Raw genomic sequence first — 23060 nt, 5'->3', positions numbered from 1 at the left:
CATTATGCTAAATAATGTTCATATTCATAAAACGTACTTTGATAGGAAAGTATATATTTGTGGTTATGTATAGTTTAAGAAAATTCAGTCTATTTAAAAATGGAAGTGGGTCAATTATTTTTCAATAACTGATGGAGAAGGGGAAACATTTACTAAGTTTGTACTTCTTCCCACTACTTTTCAGACATGTCAGAAAAGGAGTGGGAATGTTTTGTGAATGTTTTTACATGTTCAAAATACATTTCAATTTCAAGTATTTATGAATATTTAATGTTGCTCATTCCTCCGAGGACACTGTAGGCTACTTTTTAAAAAACCTTTTTATTCCCCAGTGTTTATACATGATCACTGTGTTGTTTGCTATTATCATTATTGTTATTATTATTATTATTATTATTATTATTATTATTATTATGTGACTATAATAGTAGATAGAAGTGGAGCTTATTTCAGCAAAATTCATACCTAATTCCTATGATTGAAGACAATAAGTGAACACAAACCACAAACCATCTCCCAAATCCAAAAATCAGAGTGCTAAAACTCAGATTTGTGATGTCATGGTGTATAAAGGCTGGCGGTGCTCCAGTGACAATGAATTGGAAAAGATCACTGAGAACGGCCAGGGGAATGTATATGGGTACATGCAGAACAAAGCTCATTTGAGTATAAAAAAGAAAGTACTTTGTTCTTTGGGTCTGCAAAATCAGACTCCATTGTTTATGGAGCACCTCCAGCCTTTCTACTAGTTTGAGACATACTTTTCTGGTTTCTGGCTTTGAGAGAGCATAGCTCATTTTCCTAAATATTAAATGAAAGTACTTTAGTAGAAGTATAAAATGGAAGTACTCCTAAAATAAGTTTCAAGTACCTCATAACTGTGCTTAAGTGGCAACAGTGCAAGCTATTCAACATTTTTTTGTTTTATTATGTTGTGGATTTTAATTTTTTTACCAGGCTTGGTCACTCTTATCTCTGTCTGCAATATCTCCTTTTTATGCATAGACTGAACTAGCCCCACCTCATGCATCTCATAATGATAAAATAAGCAGAAACTGGAACTTGACTAAATTAATAACTACTGCCTCTTATCAAATAAATCAAAAAAGAAATAAACCTACATTTGTTCTCCTGTCATAGTGATATAGTATCATCATCTGATATTACTTACCGTAACAACAAACACTGACAATGAGGAAAAAGGAATAACAACAGCACTCTTTGTATAGAATAAAATGCTTTATCTATTTATTTATTTGATTGATTTATAGTGCCTGCTTATGTCTATAAAACATACAGTATAAAATACAATCACAGTTAAAGATATAAATCAAACCCTGTCTTCAGCCCCTATAAAATAAAAATCAGATAAATATAGAACATTATCATAAATCCATACAAATGGCTGACAAAATAAAAGTATTGTTGAAAGTCATGGTACAATATTATTCTTATTATTATTTAATATTTTTTGGCTGCATAAATGCTCTTTAAATAATTCTCATGTATGTCTGTAAAAATGCTCCATCCTATGACAGGAATTGGTATAAAGAACACCAGGAGAAAATTGTTCATGTTCTACCATGAATGGACTTTGGAATTATCTTAAAAATACAGACAATATGTCTTAAATTAAAATGAAATAACAATAAAATGGAGCAGAAACATAATAAAAGAATCAAGTAATAATATGAAAGTCAGATTGAGGAACTTCCTTCGGTAGTTTCTGCTAATTAGTTAGTAAATTGGCATCAAAGTTATCACTTAACTTATCACCCACCAGGCACACCAATGGCATGAATGTGCAGCAAAGATTTTTTTTATTTTTTTTTTATGAGATTTTCAAAATCCAGAGAACCCTCTGGAACCCTCTACATTTCCCATATGCAAAGAGAGGTAAGTAAGAGGCCCCCAGTAGACATAAGAAATTCATAAAACAGAAAGAGAATAAATCACCTAACTCATTGTGTACATTCATAATGCACGTTTGGTCCCCATATTGCACAACTGTAAACACTTCAATACACCATATCAATGCTTTTCTGCTGCTCTCTTCTGTTGTATGTGTTTTTGGCTCATCTCGGGTTAAGAAAAAGTCACAGCATGCTGGTTGCTTTAGATGTGTGAATCTTGTTTTCATAGATTGTTTCGCAAGGCCTAAATGGCACTGGCACTTCCTCAGCAGTGTTTTGGTTGGACTTCACATTACTCTTTTTTTCTTAAAAAGTCACTGTACCGTTTACTAATCCGTTTCTTCTGTCACGTTTTCTCAATCTCACTTACACACACACTCATTTACATACATACGTACACACATTCAAGGTGCCCGACTTCACCCCTATCTTGCTGCACACACACGCGCACACACAAACTCAAACATACTGAACGTTCAATTGCACTGTAAATCTATGAGCTTCCTTCATTCTTTCCTGCGCTGCATGACTTGTAATTATTCCACCGTCACAGATTTGGCCAAGTTTCTCGGAAAGTCAACCTGCAAAAAGAGAATGCAGTTAGGGCAAATATCCTGGATTTTGGCTGTGTTGTGTCACATTAGCTGTGCATGATAACTAGAAAACACACTTATTCTGTGCTGAAAGAAACACACATCAACAAGTTAAGAAAAGGTGGATTTCTTTTTTGTCCAGCTTATGTCTCCCAGACATTACTGAGCTCAATTTAAGATCAATATGAGATTTTGAACATTTTCTTAGGTTTACTCAGTTCAGCTCTTGAGAAATATCTTTCATTTAGTCTCGGCCTAATCCTAAATTAAGATCTTGAAATGTTTTTTTTCCCTTTCTCACTGCACTGATCTTTATTTGTCTGGAATAATTTGCTCTTAGTCTTGACATAACAGTAAGATCCAAAAGAAAACAACATCAAATCAACATTTTGTCTCTGTGATCAATTCAAGTCTCAACTCTATGAGCACAGCAAATTAAATAAAATCGTAAATAAAACCCCCTGCTGATTTATTCTTGTGCTTCTTCTTTCACCTAAGCGGAGGAGTTTGTGAGAAACAGATCTGAATTTTGAATGAAGCCAATTTTGTCAGTCAGACATAAAGAAAAAACTATTGTGAGCAGTAAAATTTTCCTCGGGGGAGGATGGATCAGCTCTCACAAATGTGTGAAAAGAAAAAACACAATGTACACATTAATGCCAGAGTCACTGACCACTTCTTGTCCTTATGATAAGAAAAGTTTAAGACGTAAGACACGCCATAACTGTGTAAATTATGTAAAGATATTGTCCAAGAGAGAGAGAAAAGGCAAAAACATAAGATTAACAGAATGTAAAGCCAAGGTCTCCAAAACATTTCACACAAAACAAAAATTTAGAAGAGGTACCAAAGTTAAAGACAAAATGAAATTAACATACATATGTACACATCCGGCTTTTGCAAATGCAGCTCGGTAACTTATCTCCACCACCATTGGCAGTGTGTCAATATGAATTAACTGCAAGCAATAAATAGTCTCCAAGAGTCTTGTGCTGGATGCACATGATATTCTATTGAAATGTTGAGATAATACTTTGATGTTCATAATGATTGTTTAACCCTTTAACTCCTGGATCGACATCAGTTTTCTTGTGTTGAGTTCAGACACTTTTCACAAGCAGGACTGATGTAACTGAACTTCTCTCTAAAGTCTCACCATAACATTAATAACTGATATGCAACAATATCAAGGCCATATGCAAACAGATGCAACTGAATACCTTTGAGTAGCAGATTATACAAACACAAGATGTTTAAGAATATATTAGCACTGAAAAGTTATTCCTGATCAGTTTGGGATTCAGACATATTGGGTATTAGATCATTTTTATAGCACAATGAAATTACCAACTGACTTTTCTAAAATTGCATGATAAATGATTAAATTCAGTTCCACCACAGTGAGTCAAATAGTGATATTTTGATTTAAAAAATGTAACAAATGACATTTGCAATATTTAGACATGACAGTTATGAGCCTTAAAATAAGGATTTTGTCCTATTAAGTTAAGATTATAGGAAGATAATGACCAAATATTTCATTGTTTGTATGATGTCCCTCATTTTTGGGGCTCAGATCAGTTTCACTCTTTCCTTGTGGTTTCGGTAGATTAAAAAAAAAACCCTCAATACTCTTTGCTTCATAAACACTGAGGATTTGAACAAATATCTTGAGTCAAAAATAGTGTTGACTACTTACGTCATATCCTCTCAGGACGGCCAAGTGGAAGGACAGGAGCTGCAGGGGGATGACGGTTAGGATGCCCTGCAGACAGTCTACAGTTTGCGGAAGCTCAAGAGTGTGGTAGGCATTCTGTTTCATCTCGGGATCGTCCTGGCAACAAAGGATGATGGGCCGACCCTGATGGAGAGGGAGTCACAAATTGCACTCAGGATGTGTCATTTATGTGAGCATGCATGTGTCCAGGTGTGTGTTTCAGGGCCTGTGGGCCTGTTACAGCCGGAGACTGTAATGGGGGACAGCGCCTTGCATCTTGCTTCTCAGAGAGTGTTGTTTGCCTGATGGGCAGCCTTGTTGGCTCACATGTTGTCACTTTTTTGATAAGCTAGCAAAACGAGAACCTACAGACTTGTTTATAAACCTAATCTTTGTCTCTTAGACCCAGATGATTTTATTTTAATTTCTTTATTTTTGTTTGTGTGATCATCAATTTACCAAGATACAGTTGTGCTTCTTGTACTGCTGCACGTCTGCAACCATGACTAGGCACTGCAGATTTTTTAAGACTTTTGCCTGAATGCTGAAAAATTCTCTAAATGACCATCCTAACATTATACTAGAAAACATGTACAACTAAGCTGTGCTGACATATATTGACATTTAGATGGACTGAATTGTGTCAAGCAAGAAAAATCTACTTAGATGGAAGGTCTGTATTCTGATATATCAATGTATCTTAAATCAGTAGATTCCTGAATGGGCCTGTGAAGGTGGGCTATCAATTTCCATGTACATAGGTTTGAGGCCAAAAAAACAATTTATAGGACAATATGAACAGTATATTCTGCACGCCTTCATCCTTGGGTATTATTCAGTCTAGTTTGCCTAATTTTCCAATATTTAGAAATAAAACCAGCTCATACTCTGCCACTCGATCCAACTCCTCATTTTCATCGAACTGAAATAATTTAGAATTTTTGTTCTGCTTTCTTATATAGGTGCATGAGGATTAATATATAAAGTATGAATGTGCATATAGAGTACAGACTGAGATGGACATGGAGTCCACCATAGCGTTAACTCCTGCAAACTACTCCCATCCAGATGTAATAGCAAGTTTTTGGGGAGTCCTGTTATGGCAGAATGTGTTTTCCAGGACGTACCGATCTGGCAGTGACTTGTTGGAGAGCATTCTGGCACTTGGTGTAGCAGGAGTCTTTCATGATGATCATGATGACTGGCATGTCTTTGTCTATGAGAGCCAGGGGACCGTGCTTCAGCTCCCCAGCCAAGATGCCCTCAGAGTGCATATAGGTGATTTCCTTGATTTTCTGCATTAAAAGAAAAAGAATAAAACTCAGCTCATAGATGCAGCACAGCTGACATTACAACTGTCATGTCATCTAATGTTTCCACTTTATCCTCATAATTTATGTTATTCTAGCAGAAGTAAATGCTGTTTTTTTGACAGACTACTGTGGCAATTTCAACTCACCAGTGCCCCCTCTAGGCAGGTGGCGTAGTGGAAACCTCGGCCCATGACCAGAAGAGACCTTTGCTGGTACAGTTCATTGGCAATGGCCTTGATCTTCTTATCCAGGGACAACACCTTCTTTATCAATTCTAAGAAAGTAAAAGACAAAGTGATGGAGGTATTACAGTTACAGTTAGAATATGATTTTTTTTTAAAACCAAAGATGCAGTATTTTGTTGTCTGTATTTGTAAGTGGTGGTCGAGTGTGGTTGACCATCTCTCAGTCTGTATTTAAAGACACTGTGTGCTTGTGTTGAGACCACGTCTGTGATTTGCTGGTGTTTGTTGGACTGACCAGGTAGCACTCTGAGGCCGTTGATGATCTCCAGTCTTCTCTGCTGTAGGGAGAGCCTGTCCTCACTCATCATCAGGCCAAACATGGTAAGAGCCACAAACTGACTGGTGTAGGCCTTGATAACACACACAAGACACAGTCATGTAAGCCCACTCATTGCTGAATACTGGCAAATAACACATAAGTGTGTATATCAACCTTCAAAGCGATGGATTTTGTCATTAAATTAAGTGCAAAGGCTGTAAATACTGCTGCCACACAACTTATATTAAAGGGACAGTTAAACCCCAAATCGAAAATACATATGTCTCCTCTAATCTGTAGTGCTATTTATCAATCTGGATGTTTTTGGTTTAAGTTGCTGAGTGTTGGGGAGACTGGCTATAGAGATGTCCACCTTCTCTGTCACCTTCAATATAATGTGGCACTCGGGCTTGTGGTGCTCAAAGCACCAAAAAATATTTGAAAAACTCAACTGCAATGCCTTTTTTTGCTTCCATCTGTGCTATGATACAGTACTTTTGATTTTGGGGTGGAATATCCCTATAAGTATGAACAACGTGTATTTAGACTCCTGCTATTGTCAGAAAAAAGATTTTTCTAAACTTATGATATGCACATTATAAACTTTACCTTGGTGCTAGCCACTCCTATTTCAGGCCCAGCATTAATGTGGACTCCGCACTCTGTTTCTCTGCAAATGGAGCTACCCACAGTGTTGGTTATACCAACTGTCAGAGCCCCCTGGCTCTTGCAGTAGCGTAGTGCCATCAAGGTGTCTGCTGTCTCTCCTGAAGGAGCAGAGGGAATAAAAAGACATGCTTAGAATGCAGAATTGCCCAGTAAGATCACAGTTGAAGGTAAAAACAAAAGAAAAAGGTGATGATTCTGTCTACAGATTTCACTTGGAACCATCAAAAGCCAGTTTCCTGTTCAGCTTTGCCTCGGAAACAAAAGTCATTTCAAATAACTGTTTTTGACAATTAACATTAAATTCAACAAAACTAAACCAGTGACCCCAAAAGATAAATATATGATCTCAGACTGACTGCAGGGACAGGCTTTTCATGTTTTTTTGTGGTGGTCTAACCTGACTGGCTGATGAAGAAGCAAACATCATCTCTGAAAACAGGTGTGTTGCGATCCAGGAAGTCGCTTGCCAGCTCCACCATGACGGACAGCTCCGTCAGCTCCTCCAGGATCTGTCTGGTCTGAAAATTAGGGAAACAAAAATAACAGTTTCATCATCATCGCAACTCTCCAGACAAACAGTAGCTATGTCTTCTTTAACTAGCTTATCTCAGGTTTTAATACTCACAGCAACTCCAGCATGGAAGCTAGTGCCGCAGCCAATCACAAGTAGCCGTCTGCAACGTTTGATTTCTTTCAGGTGGTCCTTTAGCCCACCAAGAACCACTAGAGAAACAGATATCAGTTTAGTTGGGTGGAATTTAAATAAGGGATTGCAGTGATGAACAAATAAATGTTTTTGTCTCTGATTGCTATTTGTCTTTCAAATTCCACGTTCAAATAGACGATGGTGAGAAGGACACAGCAACAAACTGCAGATCCTGATTCTGAACTAGTCCCTGCTAATATTTACTGAAAGGATCAGGGACCTTTTAAGCTGCCATGCATATCATTAAAATCTGAACGCCTGGCAGGTTTGTAAGATCAATATTCACCTGCGTTGGTGTCAAAACATATCCGTCCTCTCATAGTGTTCACTACTGATTCCGGCTGCTCGAAGATCTCCTTCTGCATGAAGGCATCAAAGTTACCTGCAAAGACAGGGGCATAAATGTACATCAGGTTATCTGGTCCTCATGACATATGAGGACATGCAGAACTTCCTAAAGAGGTAAGACAGATCACAGAGGTATGTGGAAAAAGGGTCGGTGCTAGAAGAAACTGAAAAACTGTACAGCTGATTCTGTTTTCACTTTCATCCAGCAGAGGGCGAGAAAGTACAAGTCTACAAACTAAACGTGAGTGGTTGCACTGCAGGCATGTGTATTCAGTAGGTGTGGTGGTAAAAATACTTTTATGCATTAAATATATAAAGTGTATGTGTTTCTCCAGTGTCTTTGTGTACTGGCTGACTGTCCTTTCCCGTACTTTCGGTAAATGAAAATGTCCAGACCTGTCTAATCAGAAAGGTTATATGATGTTGTGTCTCTAGGCTGGAGACAGGCGTTGTGTTTAGACTAGATAACTAATACGAGGCCATCTGTGACCTTGTTTCCTGGGTACAATTAAAGCTGTTTAAGACTGTTTCTTTAAGCCACCACTGTTGTCTCTGGTCTGTTTCCTGCTCCCAGCATTGTAAATACCTTGATTGCAAGACAGCAGAGAAAGTGTTTTTCAGACTAACTTGAAAGTACTTTTTTTTTTATTCAGCAGTAGAATTTGTTGGCAGCAGTGTTCTTAGTCATCTTTAAAACCTCTGATCTCAATTTAAAGGAGCAGTTTGTAGGATTTGGTGGCATCTAGCAGTGATTATTACAGATTGCAACCAGCTGAAACTTGTTCTGGTTAGAATTCCTTCAGTGTTTGTTGTTTAAGAGTTTTCTACTTCACAGAGGTGTCCTTCTTTTAGAAACAAATGCACCAGGTAATTAAAAGCAGAAAAAAAGTACTTTTATGTTACAACTCAGTATTTTTCAAATGCTGTTTTGCAGTTTTGCCACTAGCCCAGCATCTGCTAATGTGTGCTCACTGTTTTTCTCTGATAACTTCAGATCCAGACATCCTGGAGGTTTTCATCAGGAATTGAATTATCTGCAGAGGTCTCTTTCTCTCCAAACAAACAGACCAAGTGATTAAAACCGCTAAAAACACTAAATGAAGCATTTTTATGTTTTTCTGGGCAGCAATTAAAAACGCGTATGATCCTTTCTGGAGTTAGTATTTGGTTTGTACATTAATGGCTACTGTAGAAACAAGCTTGGTGCATCATGACAGACTCTGTGGAAGCGAACCCATTATGTAGATATAAATGGCTCATTCTATGGTAACGAAAACAAGACGATTCTTATTTTAAGGTGACTATACACTAAAAAAAAATGTATCTTCAATTTCTGCCAATAAATCCCCCTAAATCCTACACACTGAATCTATAAAGCTAAGCTATTTGTCCAAAATAAAATAAAATAAAAGCAATGTATTGTTCTCATATCAAAGTTGTCTTTTTAAACATTATCTCACCTTTCATGATCTGCTGCAGCTCCATCTGCAGGGTCTGGATTAACCTCTCTGGGTCCTCACCAGCCTGCCGGTTCACCCTGTGAATGGAGAGTTTCCCAGCAGTCACCACTGCCACGTCATCATCCTCCAGGTACAACACCTTGTTGGTGTGCTCAATGATGGCACTGTGGGCACATATAAGATATTTGTGATGAACCGATAATGATGTCTACTGGTGTGGTGATATAAAGTGCACTAAACTTGTTTCTTTTTAGATCATTTTGGCTCATACTTGATGTGGTTGAGAGAGACAGTGGAGGAGTCAGTGACTTTATTAACATGACAAATAAGAATTCCATATTGGATTCACTACAGACAATTAGTTTCTCACCTGGCGTCAGAGGCAAAGTAATACTCCACTGCCCTGCCATCCCCCACAGAGTTGATGGCGCTGGAGCAGTCAGGACGATTATGGCTGTTCTTCTCCTGGACTCCCTCCTTAAGGTGAGCTACAGGGTCAAAAGTCACAGGTCAAGGGTCAGAGGTCGCACAGTGACTTTAAGCGACTAAAACAATCAAGATGTGCTCATCACTTGAATTCTTCCCTCTCAGCTTCCAGAGGGAGAAAGGTCACTGCTGTGGAAATTGGATTTGTCATGTTGTTAAATTTTGATTTTACGGTAAGATCAGAAAACGTTTGAGGTGGAACATTCAACTGATAACCGCAGTTACTGTGAGACAGAATATTTACCTTAGATTATGATTAAATGTCTGTATTGCTTTAGGATGAATGACTACTACTTGGTGGCAATTGGGATCATCTCTACACTTTACAATAGCACCGGCATGACAAAGCGTCACCATGGTCTTATTTAGTAATTGCAATTTTATCTTAATTATGTTTTTATTTGTTTAAACAACAGAGAACTGTCACAGATGTATGGCAGTATGACGTATGGTCCCTGATCCCTTCAGCAAAAATATAAATCATTTTATGAAAAGAAAGGGTCAAAGAGAATTCAAATGATTATTTTCAACTGTTAAAACGGCACACCCTGCTTTATTTCCTAATGGCCTCAAACCACCAACTCCTTGGACTTTGGACTAGTCCCACTCAGCCATTAAAAGCCATAAATCATAAGAGAACCGATAAGACAGTGAAGACACAGGCCTATGCACAGTAGAGGAGAAGAAGCAACAGCAAAACAAGCATATTGTTGCTATGCTAATAATCTTAATAGCGTGTATAAAGATTACAAAGGAGAAACTATCACACACTCTTTCTCTATTGATGGGAACTGTAGGATTAACAACTACAGTCTTTATTCAGTATCCAGATGAGTTTCCAAAGGACCACTACCCTCTGATGCTACACAAAGAAATCCCTGGCAACGTCTGAGGGAAAATTACTTTCTAAGAAAGATTTTTAGCAGAATTATTGCACAATGAATAACAGAACCACAAAACATCTTGCACTACTTCCACAGTTTGCCACAAGCGTCACTTTTTGGGATTTGCTACAGTACATCTGAGAAAATCAAGAGTTAGACCAATATTATCCAGGGAGAAAGTAGAGGGGAAATGCTCCCTTGATATGTTTTCAGGCTACTGTGTAAGGCAACTTCCTGCATATCTGCTGAATCAGAAATTTCCATGAAAAGACCAAAATCAGCATTACATTGATCCAATAACAAGTTTAACTGTTTAGCCAATGCCTGATTGTTCCACAAAGCTCTATGTTTTCCTATTTTAAACTATTAAAAACAATCAATGAGCCACACCGTTGCTCCGGGTGATATGTTCCTTTAGTGTAGTTTATTTTGAGTCGATCCCACGTACACAGTCTTGCTGGCTGAAAATAGTCCCCAACAAATATTTACTCCATTTGAGTTTGCTCTTAACTGCAGTGCCCAGCTGTTTTAGGAAATTCTTAAGTACTTTTTCAAATAAAGTTTATATTCATGCCTCGCTTTAACAACTTCAGGGGGAATGAATATTTGGTGCTAAGAGCATGTTGGAGAGTCTGAAAGCGCAAAGAGGTCCAGAATGCACATTTGATTTTAAGATGCATTTTTGGAACTTGTAAGAAATGTTATCATATACAAAGTGAAAATGGAAAAAAATGCATTAGTATTAAACCACACTTGCTGTTACCACCAGTAATCATAGATGTCACCAAATTTAACCAGGATAGGAAATTATCATGGAAAAGGATTAGCATTTTAAGCTTTCCTATCAAACATATGGACTTGGGGTCTACAACATTGTTCACGGCAAGGACCACTTAGCTAAAAAAAAGATCAATTCAATGCTAAGATGTAGCAGGGATGCCCTACAACATTAAGCTGCACTTGATGATGATTTTCTGAATTTTTTGTGTCCTCTCTCCGTTGCATTTTCCCGTAACTGCAGCACAAACGACCCATTGTAGCGCACAACAGTCTCCCTTTACTTGAAATAATAACACAGTTAACCTTCTAATATGTGTTAATAGTACTTAAAGCTTAAAGATTGGCTAACTAGATCACCTCACCATTATGGATAGGTGTCGCACAGTGATTTAGAGTTAGATAGCTCACGTGATCGCTCAAGGATTCATGGATAACAAGCTTATCATTAATATTTTGTACTGAAATAAAGGTATTTTTTGTTTAATGAAAGCACAAAGTAATCTTTTTCATGTCTTTGTGTTTGTTCAGATTTATTTCAATTTGTAGCGCCCCACCTGCAATAACTCTGAGGAACCTGTGGGGGTAGTGGTCACATAGGACTTTGATAATAAATATTAGGACACAATAGCACATAATTACAACTGTAAAGAGATTTTCTCTGACAGGGATTTATATGATAGGATTTCAAGCAATCCTAAAAATGTATTAATTCTTTTGAGATTTTAAATGAGTTTCAGTATATCCCTGCTTAAATGTAATCTGAGACGATCTAAATAAGATTTTATAGATATTACCAAACTTATCCCAAATTTTGGTGTTGGGAAACTTCATGAATGTGTACTTATGAAGAATGAAAGCCCTTCTAATAACACTATTATATTGTGTGTTTGGGGTTTTGTGAGGAAGAGATTTGCATGCCTTCATGGGTCATTACATTACCAACTGCTGCTGTCACATCAGTTCAGCCCTGAAATAAACCTCATAGTTTTAAATAGACCATAACTGATATGTTTTAGCAATAGCAATATAGATCTTTAACAGTATTTAAATAGAGTTATTCAAAACACTCAGAAATCCGTGCAGCATTTACATAACTTCCTCTTAGTCTGGTCAGTCTGGATCTCAGTCCATATCTAATTTGTTCATTTATTTTTATACTTTTTATACTTCTCTGCTGTGTTGTGACTGAGCAAGCAGCTTTACGAGTCAAATCTAGTCAAAACAATGATTGTTGATTGTCGAATATCTTTAAGCAGCTCAGAAACACAGATACTGTCAGGACCAATATAATTTTAAATCATTTAGTATGCTGATGACTTATGAGGGTGTACCGACAGTATGTTTGTGTGTGAGTGTGCAGAGTTGTAGGGGTGCAGTGTAAGCAGATAACGACAGACAGAGACAATAACAAAGCTCACCGTTGTTGTACTGGACGGGGATGTTTTCGGTCAACAGCTCATGCTCGCTTCGCACACCAATGAGCAGTGGACTTCCTCTCCTGCCGGGACAAGAATGAAGCAAGCAGAGAGGCAGAGACGGAGAGACGGAGAGAAAGTGTGAGGTGGGAGAGAGGAGAGGATTAAGCTTTTGTAGACACACAACAATGTTAGACACATAAAACCTCACGTGGTGCTTTGTAAAAGCATGACTGTCCAGGTGACCTGACATCCTATCCTGCTGTGTTATTCCAAGTAAGGGTCGACCGATAATGGTTTTTCAGGGCCGATACTGATACCAATTACTAGTAGTTAATGAGATGGACGATATTTGGAACCAATATGCATTTACAATAAAAATGAAAATCTTTCTGTGCTGATGCAGATAATCAGAAAAATGCAAAGTATCGGCCCCAATAATCACCTAGGCCTGTCAACACCTAACTCCCCAATAAAAGTTAAGTCTCTCATTATGATCTTTTTTTTCTTCCCTGTGCCACCTTAAATTCAATCTGAGTAATGTTACACAGATTCAAAAAAATCCTCCCACTTACTCAGATCTCTCCTAAACTTGCTAATCCTGAACATCAGACAAGCAAACTGATCCCCCATTCGCCTACATCCCCCACAATTCCTGGATGGAGTCACTGCCTTGTCATTGGCTACTTATTCCATGTGGGCTTCTCCTATTGGCTTTGGAGGCAGAGAAGGTGCAACCACATATAGACCTGACAGGTGAGAGAGGAGGGTGCGAGGAGACTAATCTTGAAACAGATGAAAGCTTAACACATCTTGTGGCCACAGTGCAAACACTAACACAAAACCTCTTCGTGGCGAGTGTATTATGACACCACCTCTTGAGAAACCGTCTCCAAGAGGCCTCTCCTTATTTCTCTGTCTGGATCCCTCTTTTTTCTCTCTGCTTAGCCTCTCTTTGGGGCTCGGCTACACTGACGTAAGACTGCTGGTTGTTTTAACGGGTGTGAGGCTTGAAAAGGGAAGGCTTGGAAACAGAAACATGTGGTTGATATCCAATACAATATTTACCCTAAGGGAGGGAGAGAAGGAAGGCAAAGTGATGAAAAAATTAGGGAGTAAGTAAGAGATAGAGTGGCAGATAGAGAAAAAAAAGGAGGAACAATAGATGGAGAGTAAGTTAAAGAAAGAGGAGCTGAGAAGCTAAAGTCCTGCCAGGAGGTTAAGATCCTTGACGACAAAGGGCGGGTGGTGACCAGCATCACTAGATAATTACAAACATTCCCTCATCCCTCCGTCCTGGGAGACAATGCTGACTATTCAACATATTAACTGCAACACTGCATTGATTTAGCCAAAGCTGCGCAGTTTACCGATACCAGAAACTACAAGCACACAATAGACAAATGAGATGCCCAAGTGTCCTGACTTTAGAAGCAGGTGTGCCAACAAGACACCTTGCCAACACTGACATTGCCAGGCATCCTGTTCGCATAAAACACAAGTAACGATTCACTTATCTCTCCTGACTTTGTTGCCCTGCTGCCCTACCCTCGCTTTCTTTTACTTGATCCATGACAGCTCACTGAACCACTGAAGGTATAAAAGTGAAATAAAATGATGTGATTAACCAGAAGTCTTTCTGGCAGGGGCATTTCCTGGAGCAGAAACAGGAAACTCTCTAGTCTCTCTGTTAATGAGTCACAGAGAAGCCGGCGAAGGGCCAGCCGCCCAGAGGCCAGAGGCCCAGGAGGGAGAGGGGGAACCTGAATTCAACCTCTGCTCTGCTCCCCCTCTCCGCCTGGGTCTCAAGACGCAGATAGGACTGACACATGCAGGCGGGCGGGGAATTTACACGTACTCAAAGACGCATACGGAAAACATTTCAGTTGCCCATTATCATAAGCAAAGCACGTCCCAGAGTCAAAACATGTCACGTGAAATGGATGTTGGCTAAGATAGGCCACAATGACTGAAACAAAAATCATTTCAGAGATTTCTTCATGGATGTAATAACGGGGATGATTCATCTCAAATAAGTCTGGCTCACTGCACAGACACTGGAGCAAAATGTGAAATGAAACATCAGGGCAGTGTTTGTGTGTGTGTGTGTGTGTGTGTGTGTGTGTGTGGTACTAACCTGGTGGACACAGCCTCTCCAGGGAAATGACGGCTTTTAAACACCAGCGCGAAGGCCCCCTCCTGAGACAGAGAGAAGCAGAGGAAACACTGAGTTTACATTAGCTTGATGAGAAACTGAAATACACCAGCGTTGACTTTAGGGAAGAGGAGGGAAAAAAAGTAAAAGCAATGTTGTGTATTTCTGGAAAGCATGTAACCTTTAGGAGAAACATGTTCGGGATACAAACAAACATTTCTTCTAGCTTTGTGGGGTTTGGCAGTTGTGGTGGGGTGTGTGTGTGAGTGAGTGTGGTGGTGTGTACAGGGGGGGTTAAGAGAAATAAGACCTCTATTGTATAACATCAGCTGTGTTTCGAAAGCACTGACTGCAACGTTGCTGCCTGCGGTGGTTCGAAGCAGAGCTGGCTTGGAGTGTGTTTATGTGTGTGTGGTGTTGAAAGTGGGCGGAAAAGAAAAGGGAGACGAGAGGAGGGTGTCGTGGTCGTGACGCTTTTGGTGAGTCTAACTATCTGGTTCCCATTACTCCATATCCAAAATGGCTTCCTCTGTTCTTCTGAGGAGGGAGAAACTCAACTCCAACCAAATGTGTGAAGCATGAAAGTCACACGATGGAAAAGAGAAGTTTGCTCCTTTTCACCCAAAAAATTCTAGAAGTGATGATGTAACTTATGATGCTGTTAGGGGGGTTGCTATAGAGACTGTTTTTGTGATGGTGCACAGGGTTTTAATGAGCAGGAAATTCAAGCACAGTCTGCAGAATCAGTAAGCCAGTGTGTGTGTGCGTGCGTGTGTGTGTGTGTGTGGTCACTGACATATTTTATGACACTAGGCTACGTGATGTTATCCTTTATAGATACCAGGAAGCTGGTTATAAAAATTTCCATTCCTTAACATAGAGCTGCAGTTAAAAAAAAAAAACTGTGGGTGTGTCTCACTGGCAGAGGTGGAAGATCCTACTCAGATCCTGTACTTAAGTAAAAGTAGAATATAAAGGTCTAAAAATACTCCATTACAGGTTTACATTCTTAAAGACAGTTGTTCCTTAATTATGACAGAAGTATTATAAACAAGATGTAAGTATCAAAAGTAAAAATGCTTGTCATGCAAAGTGACTCTTTTGACAGTGATATATTCATATAAATTATTACATTTTTTATTGATAACGAAAAGATTTTAGGGCATTTTAATGTTGCAGTTTGTCAATGTGGAGCTAGTTTGAGATACTCTGTGGAGCTTCCTACTGTGTAGATTATTCGTAAGGTGCTGCATCCTATCATATAAGCATATCATTTGTTGTTTATGTAAAAAAAAGTAACTTGTAACTATACTGTTGAATACATGAAGTGGTGTAAAAAGTACAATATTTTCCCAAAAAATAAAGATGAATAAAAAATACAATATCTCCCTCTGAGATGTAGCACAGCAGAAACATTCAAGTAAAGTACAAATATGTTAAAATTGTATTTAAGCACTATATTTGAGTAAATGTAGCTAGTAATATTACTTCACTGCTCACCGGTTGAACAAAGGACTACAAGCAAACCCCCAATATCCTGTAATATTACCACAAAACAAAGATTAGCATACTAATTCTAGCTGCATTGTGGGGGTGTGTTTGTGGGATGGTCGTGGTCAGTGTTGTAGGTTATGTGTCGCTGTGTGTGAGCTACTCACCAGCTGCTGAATAACTCGCTCTACCAGGGTGGAGAAGGTGATGCTGTCATTCTCTCGGTTGTCGTAAACGTATTTGATCAATTTTGGAATCACCTCTGTGTCCGTCTCTGACTCAAACTCATATCCTTTGGTGATCTGTGGAAGGTACAAGGTACAGTTTATATTACTAAACCTAATATATATAAATAACAGTTTTGAACCTTCTACCTTGTGGTCTTCATGATTTGCTATTGTTTTTGACAAGATTTCATTAGTGATGCGCTATTGTGTGTAGCTTTTTGTGGCATGTCTTGTGTGTGTTTATCATTATTATCATTCCTGTATAACTTTGTAATGTGTCTATACTCTGCACTGTTTGCTATTGTGCTGTTTCTCTGTTTTGACCAGCCAAAGGACTACAGATGTAAATAAGCTTATGGTGCATTAAATTGTGACACTTGTGTTTCGAACTGTACATGGTACTTTAAAGTTTATTAACAAGCTAGAAAGTTTAAAGTAAAGTTTATTTCAGCTTTTAATAATCAGATTCTCTCCCCACATTGTGAAAAAAACCCACAAATTTTGCAACATTTTCTCTCTATTATTGTCAATTCCTCACGTCTGTATATTACAGTCATGTCTGACTTTTGGCCATGTGTGGCGTGGCAACAAGTCACTCCTTGGTTAATGAGTAATACTGAATAATGTTGCCTCAAATGCTATTTCTAGTGCTGACAGCTGGAGTGATATAAAAACAAAAGAAAACTTTGTTTTCATTTTACTGAATGAATCTTTTATGCAGTGGATTTATAAAACAAACTGTGCTGAATGGACATGATACAGGCACAAATATACATTTGTATAACCTGTAAAAGGAACAACATGGCAAACACTGCCACACTATACAGCGTAGTCTTTCTGAATCATTTGAGGGTTGTTGATATTAACAAAGAGCAGAATGTCAGTGAACTTCTTAAAGTAATTTGAGCTTCAACTTGACAGAACTCAGTTGTTTGTACAAGAGAAATGCCTGTTGATAAGGTAACTTACCAGGTACGCTTTCAGCTCTTTGTAGTTGGTGATGATGCCATTGTGGATGACAACAAACTCTGGAGAAAGTCAGCAAGAGTGAAAAGATTAGACAAAGGGACTAAAGGTCAAACACTAGTCAGGTTGTAATAAGACTACTCGAAGGCTCTCTCCTCATGGTACTAATCAGGATTCACACTCTAAAGGCGTTTATATTTTGTATAAGGTGTACCCTAACTAAAAGTAGAGTTGTGACATCTGCTTCACCTATAGCTCCTAATGATTATATGCTGTATTTAGGTACCACAGGTTGCTGCTATTTAAAAAAAAAAAGTCACGTTCAACAGCAAAAATGAATGCATGTAGACACAGCTGTGGATTTAGCAGCAACTGAAGTAACACGGATACAGTATGAACACATGACAGAGTTACAGACAAACAAGGTGATAAGTTATCATAAATGATAACCAAGTTATAACAGATGTATACCAAATGTAATACAATAATAAACCTTATTATAAAGTAAACATAAGTTGCTAAGTGTTTCTCCTTTTCTCTGATACATACTCTCACACTTAACACACTTTACTGAGCACACATGCTTTAGTCTGAAGCCAAGGTACATTACTGGCACACCTGTGAATGTGGCCCACTAATGACAAAGAGATGGGTGTAAAGTTGGTTAGAGCAGAAGGTGTGTGAGGGGATGTTAAATTAAGGTATATGGCATCTTGACGTTTCATTTTAATGGTCTGTGACCTACCAAGAGGCAATCATAACTGTGAGAAACGGAGTGATCTAAACGATCGTAATCACAAAGTCACAGAAGAAAAAGTCAGAGTTGATGCTGAGTTATCCTGATCATCAAAAGAAGCTACTGTGTTTCAAAAGCACAGTTAATAGTGACATTGCAACCGTATGTTTTGCATAGATTTGGAGTTGGTGTTGAATGCATTTATGGATTTTATTGTGTGTATATGAGCATGCGTGACAGTACATAAGCACTTATTACCGTTATCTTTGTCAGAGCGATGAGGGTGGCTGTTGAGAGCGCTCGGCTCTCCATGTGTGGCCCAACGAGTGTGAGCAAGGCCAAAGTGTGTGCACAGCTTCTCGTCCAGGTCCAAGGAGTTTTTCTCTGAACAAGCTAAACACAACACCAGTCCCTTTACTGACATGAACAGACTACAGGGACTTTTAAAGACAGAAAAATGCAGCACAAGATGCAAAATAATCATCGGAGAATTTCTTCTGAATGAGGTTTAAAAAGGGCAGTTTGCAGATGGTACACATGGAGGACAATATATAAAAACTGAGAGCAATATACAAAACAATATCTGAAATATGACTCAAATGTGCAATAACTCACTGTAAAGCTCCTCATCCAGAGCCTTGACCTTCCCCTTCTTCTTGATTAAGCAGATGGTGTTGTTGTTGTTTATGTCAGAATCTGTCTTCTTAGGGCCATCCACAGCAATACCTGCAAAAAGACAGGAGATGGATGGAATTTTACTTTTATTTTGAGGGATAAAAAGCACTCAACACACACAGGCAAGGCCAGTTTATTTATATGGCACATTGCAGACTTAAAAAGACAATGTAAAGTACTTAACATAAGCATTAACAAGCAGAACAAAACAGAAAGGAATTTGTAAAAAAAAAAGGGTGAAAAACATACTCAAATCATATGAGAGGTCAAAATCAACTTCATCATGAAAAGGTGGAGGGTGGGTAGGTCATAAATTGTGACTCAGAACTTCATGAGTTAATAGGTGTTATTTATTGTGGGTGTATGCCTATGTGTGCATTTAACAGCTATGAAAGGACCTGTCATTTGTGTTGCTTCAACTTACTCAAATAGGATGAACAAACACATTGACTGTGTGTGTATGTGTGTGTGTTTGAACAATATTAAAATCCGGTTGGCAGTGAGGCTCTCAGATAGAAGTCACAGGAGCTTCCTAACTTGCAGTACGTGCTAGAATATGTTATCCCTGTTAGGGGCGTGTTCAGTCAAAGCCTGCCTCACTCTGTCAGACAGTTGCAGGTGTCAGCGGTGGTACTGGTTTTGCTTCATTCATTCAAGATCACAATGATTATGCACTTAAATTAAATGTCAAACCACACGTATCCCTAAAGACCAGGGTATGTTTGTGCCTTGAGAGTACAAATATAAACATGACTGTCACATGACTCATCTGTCATTAGAGTAATTCAACTCCAAATCATTCCATTCCTGGCAGATTATTTTTCTTCATGCTTTGCTGTCAAATAAGGCCCGGATTTATTTTTTTAAGGATGTGACACACAGGTGCTGCCAACGAGTACTATAAGCTTTTGTGCATGGTGTGTGTGTGTGTGGGAATGCTGTGAAGCCGAATGTCTTACCTGCTGAATCATACCCTCTGTACTCCAGTCTCTGCAGTCCCTTCACCAGCGTATCAAATATCTCCTTTCTGGTGCGAGGCACTCGGTAATTCAGGTAGGCAAAGATTCCTTTTAGAGAGGGAGAAAGAGACACAGAGCTTGAATCCTCGGAAACAGTGAAGGCAGACAGACTTTGCACAACTCCAAAGAGGAAATTAATATCACATTTTGTTTATGGATACATTTACAATGTATAACATTTTGGAATAGTTGTAGGATGACATCAACATCCACTTTTTTTTAAAAAAGATGGTTGAGGTAGAACGGGACTGAACACTGAGGTCAACTCTTGGCCTCCAATTGTATTTTTTGTTTATAGTCCATAACATGGGTCTTCAACAGGGGGTCTGTGATGCCTAGGAGGTCTTGACAGTTACTGCGGGCGTCCACCATTTTTTTTCTCCAAAAATTAAAATGTCTGAAAATACACATTAATATGACTTCAATATCTCCTTTTTAAAGTTATTTTTTGGTAATTTTCTTGTACTTTTTACTTGTACTGTTACTTTTTCTTTTCTTTCTTTTTTTGTTTTTTACTAATTACTTTCAAATATTTGGGTCATTGCTTCTATCATTGCTAGTTGCTTTCTTACCATGTTTTAGCTGGAAATCAAGCCAATTTGCTGAGGTTTCAAAGAGTTAACTCAATTTTATATAGGTAGTAGAGGGTCCCTGCTCCGTTTCTTTTTAAACTAAGGGCTCCTTGGCCTAAAAACGTTTAAGACCCCCACACAAGTATGCTTGGGAGGAACAAGAACTTTCAACAGGCTGTATTTGAAAGTATAAATGTTATTACTTTTAATGACATGAATTAGTCAAGCTGATGCATCCTTACATCCTATTAAAACAACTGTATGTACAGTATGAGGCTGCTGTGTGGGCTGTTCATGTGCCTTTATGTGTGTGTGTGTGTGTGTGTGTGAGTGTAGGAATGTTCCGGGCAGCTCTACTCCCGCAAGCACACAGCTGGCCATTGACGGACGCACATTGCGCGCAGTGTTGGAGCAGCCAGGTAGGCTACAGGCAGACTGCTATAAACTCCCACCGCCTTCCTTGGCCTCTTTCTTACAGACACGAGGAAAGGGCAAAGTGCCGTTAAAGATTTGCTTTCGGCTGTAAACTTTCTTGTGTTGTAGCCTATATTATATAAGGCTGTCAAAAGGAGCAAAATGTACAGACGGTTCAACTTAAATTCGCTGTGGCGGTGGAATTTAATTCACTTCATGAAGATAGACTTATAAATGAGTTTTAACAGTAAGTAGCCTGACTGTCAATATCCGCGAGCGACAACACTGACACGTCGCAGCTGCGCGTAAAGCATCTCAGGAATCCACAAAAACCAGAAAACAGCCATGAATCCAACTATTTCAGCTCCCCCTTCATTACCACGAAACCAGTAAAACGATCGGGATAACTACATGAGATGCTAACTTTGTTAAATCCACGTTTGAGTCAAGCTATCATTGCACAAGGGAACACAGGAGCGTAAATGCAATTTTCGTGCGTAAAAGAAGTTTTTCTTACATTAAATCTATAATAAAAGGTAAACTCACCACACATGATTTAAGCTTTTCCTTCGTTACTAGACGTATTTCTGTATGAAAATGACTTGTAAGTTCCCCGACTGGAGTGATGCTTCTGTCTCTGCCGTTAAATCCACACTGACTGCACACTCCCACTGCTCATTTAAAGCAGTGTTTCCTGGAGAGGCAGCGACCCCACCTCCTCTGACAGCCTCTGTGCTGTCTGCACCGCCCTGTCGCCTCCCAGGTATTCACCACGTCACCTGTCACAAATTGATAGGTGCCGTTTAACTCCATTATTTGTCGACTCACCTGCAAACGTCAACAGTTTTAAGGGGTTATCCACTTTTAATGAGGCGGTGGCTTGAACACCTTTTATATCCGTCAGAAAATTGTGTTTAATATGTTTACTAACATAATAGCTTTCAATTGTCATTTTCTTTCCTCGATCATTTATTTGATTAAGGTTTGGCCGTGACCTTTTTTGCACCTACTTGAATCGCTTTCATCCGCCCTCTAGCCTGTGAATAAAGAAGCAGGAAACATATCCCGCAGCATTCAGGAGGCATCTTGACATTGAGTAACAGGATCCAATTTTTTAAGCTCACTACTTACACTCCACTTATACTTTTGTTCTCACCAAACGTTTTTCTAGCTTGTTCCTCCAGCTCCCAGTTCCTAATAAAATAATATCCTAAAAGATCTGAATGAAAGTATTTATGTCTACTCCATTTAAAAATCTGGTGCACTCATGAGTGGATTAAGAGATGATGGGGCCCTGAGCATAGATATGACAGATATGCAAAAGGTCATGACATCTCCTTCTCTGGTGCAAGACTTTGTGGTGGTTTTGCCTGTTTTTTAATTGTTTTGAATCTCTTTGGAGTTGGTCTGCTTTTTTGTATGTGTCTCTTTGTAGTCATTTTGTGTCTCTTTGAGGTATATTTGTGTATTTTTTGGGTCATTTGTGGCTCTTTATAAAACCTTTGCATTACTTTTTGGTTGTTTTGTGAATGTTCCAGGTCATTTTGAATCTCTTTAAAGTATGTTTTTGTCTCTTTGTAGTTCCATTGCATCTCTTTAAAGTAATTTTGTGTGTCTTTTTAGGTAATACCTCTCACTCTGAGGTATATTTCGCTCTCTTCTCTTGGTCATTATATGTCTCTTTGTAGTTGTTTTGTGTCTTTTCTTTTTCTTTTTTTTTTTACATCTCTTGGCAGTTGTTTTTGTCTCTATTATGTTATTTAGTGTCTTTCTGAATTATGTTTTTGTCTCTTTGTAGTTCCTTTGCATATCAACAAGCAAACATATTTGTGTCTTTTTGATTGTATAGTGTCTCTGTGGTAATTTTTGTTTTTCTGAAGTTATTGTGTCTCTTTCAAGTATTTGTGTCTTCCTTGGATGTTTTGAGTATCTTTGTAGTTCCTTTGCATGCATTTGATGTCATTTTGTGTCTTAAAGGTTAATTTGATTCTATTTGAGGTATTTTTGTATTTTTTTG

At 38.6% G+C, this 23060-nt stretch overlaps 1 protein-coding gene across 1 annotated transcript; it reads right to left on the bottom strand.

Moving 5' to 3' along the window:
• Positions 1-1220: 1220 nt before the first annotated feature.
• gfpt2 (glutamine-fructose-6-phosphate transaminase 2) lies at positions 1221-21739 on the bottom strand. Its single transcript, XM_042493453.2, has 19 exons — positions 21590-21739; positions 19998-20105; positions 18979-19089; positions 18622-18756; positions 17631-17689; positions 16602-16736; positions 14926-14987; positions 12792-12871; positions 9594-9711; positions 9224-9387; positions 7702-7797; positions 7335-7432; positions 7107-7227; positions 6650-6807; positions 6017-6131; positions 5683-5810; positions 5351-5518; positions 4206-4367; positions 1221-2494 (listed from the first exon to the last, which is right to left on the bottom strand). The coding sequence occupies exons 1-19, from the start codon at positions 21594-21596 to the stop codon at positions 2450-2452; spliced, it is 2070 nt and encodes a 689-aa protein (XP_042349387.1). The 5' UTR covers positions 21597-21739; the 3' UTR covers positions 1221-2449.
• Between the last annotated feature and the right edge of the window lie 1321 nt (positions 21740-23060).

This window comes from Plectropomus leopardus, chromosome 8 (assembly GCF_026936395.1).
Source record: "Plectropomus leopardus strain MGB_pleo_1.0 chromosome 8, ASM2693639v1, whole genome shotgun sequence".
NCBI lineage: Eukaryota > Metazoa > Chordata > Actinopteri > Perciformes > Serranidae > Plectropomus > Plectropomus leopardus.
Note: the sequence above shows the minus strand (reverse complement) of the source record. Positions and strands in the feature narration are given on the sequence as shown.